This window comes from Takifugu rubripes, chromosome 9 (assembly GCF_901000725.2).
Source record: "Takifugu rubripes chromosome 9, fTakRub1.2, whole genome shotgun sequence".
In the NCBI taxonomy this organism is placed as follows: domain Eukaryota; kingdom Metazoa; phylum Chordata; class Actinopteri; order Tetraodontiformes; family Tetraodontidae; genus Takifugu; species Takifugu rubripes.
Window position 1 is genome coordinate 13,499,192 of NC_042293.1, and position 4,688 is coordinate 13,503,879.

General features: G+C 53.0%; 1 protein-coding gene across 1 annotated transcript; it reads right to left on the bottom strand.

Moving 5' to 3' along the window:
* Positions 1-180: 180 nt before the first annotated feature.
* Positions 181-2,516, bottom strand: dusp6 (dual specificity phosphatase 6). Its single transcript, NM_001170353.1, has 3 exons — positions 2,114-2,516; positions 1,425-1,859; positions 181-494 (listed from the first exon to the last, which is right to left on the bottom strand). The coding sequence occupies exons 1-3, from the start codon at positions 2,514-2,516 to the stop codon at positions 181-183; spliced, it is 1,152 nt and encodes a 383-aa protein (NP_001163824.1).
* Positions 2,517-4,688: the final 2,172 nt, after the last annotated feature.

Below are 4,688 nucleotides of genomic sequence, written 5' to 3' on the forward strand. Positions count from 1 at the left end.
TTCTGTCTCTCCTCATTCAGTCACAACAGCTGCTCCTCAGCCAGGCAGCTTTGGCGCTCCGGTAACCACGTTCAGCAGCACCCACGGCTCAGCCAGGTCAAAAAAGAGAAGCTTTAGCAGTTGTTCCCAACAGAAGGCCCGTTAAACCTCCAGCATCAAGAGGTGCGGCGACAGCGACTCTCACGTGGACTCCAGGGGGTCCAGCTGGAAGACGTTGTGGTTCGTGGGCGTGGTGAAGTAGAGCGGCTGGCTGGGCGCAGAGATGCGGTTGTCGCACGGACTCTTGAGGCTCAGCGTGCGCTCGAAGTCCAGCAGCTGGCCCATGAAGTTGAAGTTGGGCGAGATGTTGGATTTCTTCATCTTGACGATGTCGTAGGCGTCGTTCATGGACAGGTTGAGCTTCTGCATCAGGTAGGCCACCGTGACCGTGACCGAGCGGCTGATGCCGGCCAAGCAGTGAACCAGGACGCCGCACTTCTGGCCCCGAGCCTCATCTGGAGGGGAGAGACAAGAGAGGACGCTCAGACGCCGTGTCGTGATAACGTTACTTCCTGGACAAACAGATTAAAGGCCGCCGTGCACATCTGTTTCAGAAGGTGGGAGGGTTGCTGAAGTCATTATCACAGCTATCTCCCAAGCACGCCGGTCAACAGGGAGGCGCGGCGCGCCACACTTCTTTGGCCGACAGTGAGCGCCTGGGAGAGCGAGCATTATACGGTCTATTAAACCATTCTTCCGTTCGCCGGGGTTACTCCAACAATGCTGCCATTTGGACGCGTAAACACAGGAGTCATGAGGGTACCCTGTCAAGGCGAACAGGATGTCAACAAGGCCTGTAAATGGCTCCTTTTGTAGTGTGGAGGGAGGACAGAGGGGGGCCAGTGCCATGTCCTAGATTACTTTCAATGCCACTTCCTTCCTGTTGCGCTTGAATTACCCACCCCTCCCCTTTGTCCACTCTCTCCATTCTCCTGTTACAACATCTCCCTTTTCGCTGCAATTATACAAGCCCCGGGACGAGATAGTCCAGGACATCTTCCATTGAAGTCAAATCCTCTGTCCACAGTGCATTTGAGCCTGTGAACCATTGCAGGCAGACTCGTTTTGCTTTGCCTCCACACAATGGCCTTAATCTGCCTGCTCTGCATGTCCCCGCCTGATTGACTGATAAGATCGCAGCCAGGGACACCTCATCTAATCTCAATTGCACGAGAAGAAGAGATAAAACATCGCACTAAAAGAGATTAGGGTCCCGACTCTGCGTTCTGGGGCTTTTCCTCGTCTTCAAAATGAGAATTTATTTTAATACAATCAAATTAGCTGGTAACTTTAACCGCACCGGGACTAATAATCATTCGGTTTCTGGCATATTTTCCGACGTCTGAAAAAAATACAACTATCTGCAGCTCTGCGGGATTTCTTACCAATAAAGCCGATGGCCTCGGGGAAGAACTGGGAGAGATTCTGGCTCCAGTGATCCGAGATGGGGATCTGCTTGTATTTAAACTCCCCTGCGTTCTCGAAGAGGTTGGGCAGGTTGGGGGTGACGTTCAGGATGTACTTGATGCCGTACTCTTCCAGCACGTCCAGGTTGGTGGCGTCCTTGGCGCAGCCCAGGTAGAGATGCGGCAGGATCTCCACCGGGAAGGAGGGCTGCGGGTTGGACAGCGGGCTCCCGTCGGAGTCTGTGGCGCTGCACGGGTCCCGATCGATATCAGACTCGATGTCTGAGGAGTCGGAGCTGATGCGCAGCCCGCCGAGGCCCAGCACCTGCGCGGTGGGGGAGCTGCTGTTGGAGGAGCCGTCCAGGTTGGTTTCACACAAACCTGGAAACTCGGCCTGGAATTTACTGAAGCCGCCTGTGAGATGTGACAGAAATAGGCAACTATAAACACAAGCTCGGCGTTTTGGCGTGTACGCGCTGCGTGCAGATCCTATGGATCGATCTATCCGCCACAGGTTAGTTTGCGACGGCGAGAGAGTCGTGCGACTCCGGAAAGGTTTGATTGTTAACGGCACGAAGCGCGAAACACCGTTCAGAGGTGACAAAATTGCGCAATAGGCAAAAAGGCGTGAAACGAGCCGCGGGGATCTGAATGTGAAAAGCACTCACCCTCCAGATAATAGGCCTTGTAGCCTTCATCCTTCATCCTCCTCAACAGCAAACCCAGCACCGAGCCTCCGTCAACATTCTCGTTCCACTCCCGGCTGTACTCGTCGTACAGGACGATGGTGTCCGTCTTGCATCGGCGCACGAACTTCTCCCGGTCTTCTCCGTCCGAGAGCAGCGACCGAACGGGCAGGTTGCCCTTCTTCAGCCGGCGCAGCATGAGGCTCGGTATGGCCACGTTGATGGCCGTCTCGACGTGCGACGATTTGTAGAGCTCCTGCGCCCGGCAGTCCATGACCAGCAGGCCGTCCCTGCGCGTCTCCAGCTGCTCCCGGAGCCAACCCACCGTCTTGCTTATTGCCATTATCGTGTCGAGTTGGACGACCGGCTTGAGCTTGTCAAGCATTTAGAAGCAGGAGTGGATAAATTTGAAGACGAGAAGCGAGATTTGGAGTTTTGGAGAGGTTTTCCTGGCTGCGCCTCTGGAAAACAATCCAAAAAAATCTGGGATTTCTTTGCGCTGCGTGGGCCCTCGGAAACGCAGCGGTTGGAAACAGTGTTTAAAACACGACGGATTCGAAAAAGAAATGACTCCGTGCGTCATTAAATGTCCACCTGAATCACCCGAACGTGTCTCCTACAGAGATTTGCCGAGTGGAGCCACACTGGCAGTCATTCATGCATCTGCCCGGAGAGTCCGTGTTATTTATCAATGAGTCACACCGGCCTTGCGGCAGCGCTCATGGGCTCCTTCCTCCGGTCCTTCCTCTCTCAATATCTCTCTCCCGGACGGTAGATCCACAGCGGAAAGGCTGCCTGTGACGGGGGTGTCTGTGGATGTGTGCGGTGTCGGTGCGGTGCCGCCTGTCCCCGCTCCTCTGTCTGCGGTATGAATAGGAGCTCCGCAGGATCTGGCTCGATTCGCTCTCTGCGGCGCCAGACTGCTGAATGGCTACAAACGGGAGGAGTTTCATTGGATACAACATGTCGCCCGACCAATCAGATGGCTTTCGGCGGCGGTCGCCTTGGAAACGGGGGCCGGATGGAGCGGCCCCGTGTTGATGAATTGTTAATGAGTTTGTCATTCACAAAAACGGAGAGGAATTTCCGCTCCGGATCAAGTGAGTGCAAACAAACAGAAGAACTGCAGGGAGAAGTAAGGAAGGGAGGGAGGGAGGGAGGAAGGGAGGCCTTTGCTGAAAGAGGAGAGGAAAGAGGGTGATCAAATTAGGATTCACACTACTCTGTCACAAGGGGTCCCTATCTATTCCTGAAGTGAACGTTCGGACAAATATTTATAACTTTTGTTAAGTAGAACAGTTCATTTGGATTTATGGCGCAATAAAATAAAAAAGAAAGACGTGATTAACTCTTTCTTTTCTGCCGTCCCCACCGGGGAAGGGCCAAGCTAAAGTTTTGATGGGAGGTGTGATTACAACATCTTTTGCTTCTTCTTTTCACGCCGACCGCGCGCTTTTACGCACACGCTGAATGCGCCGCCTGCTCCGGCGAGAAGTTCTTTTCCCTCTCATGAAATCGACAGATTACACGGGGATCCTGTCAGCGCAGCTTCTGAGTAAAGGCGGTGGGAATAAACGCGGTTGAATAACGCTGCTGCTCTCTGACACACAAAAGCACAGCAGCTATTTCTGTCTGCGCGGCCTTCGCTGGACTGGCGGGGTCGTTTGCGTGGGTGGTGGCATTTACAAGCGTCGCCATTCCCCTCCAACCAAACCAGAACCACTTCAGCATTGCAGCAATATGGATTTATAACCTTCAGACTCGTTTTTGAACGAACTTCCTATTGTTTTCTGTAGGTTCTGGACGCTGTTGGTTCCTCTTTCAGCCGTCACACGTCCTTCACGCCTTTTGGACGCAGGTCAGACAGGATGCGTCGGCAAATATCGGGGCCGCTGATTGCTTCCCATCGGATCGTTAATGGCCTCCACGCCCAAACTAAACGCATTAGCGCAGTAAACAAAAGCGCGCTTCCACGGGCGGTTCCTGTCGCCGTCCGCGCTCCACAGCCGGCCTTAAACGGGCCCAACTTCTTTTAATTGACTAGCCGTTCAATTGAATATGTTTGCCCCCGCTCAGGGGTGTAATTAGTCAGCCTGAAAACACTTTCATCAGATCGGATCCACCCATCAGCGGCGTTAACGCGTCACTTTCGGTTGTGTCTGAAATGCGTAATAAAGCTGCCTGGTGATGGGATGAGAAGTTAAAACTGCAAACCTTTAGGTTCATCGGGCATGAAGACGTGTTGTTTCATTTCAGATTTCTGTCTCAACTTTATGAATAAGTTCTTTGTGTGCACGGAGGAGCAGGCAGCCACACATCATTCAACTTCCGAAACCAGCTTCCTGTAAACAACATTTCACTGGTTTTCGAACCTCTGGAGAGGGTTTGTGTCCAGATATAGACGTGTTTTGGCCCGATGCGTCCTGCCTGTCCTGCACTTTTAGCATCACTGTCGGGGTGAAATGTTTATCAGCTGACATCACCTTCTGGAAGAGGCTGTGCTCGTTCATCACCATGAGCTCAAGTAGTGTCCTCTGGACACAGAACTTCAGAACTG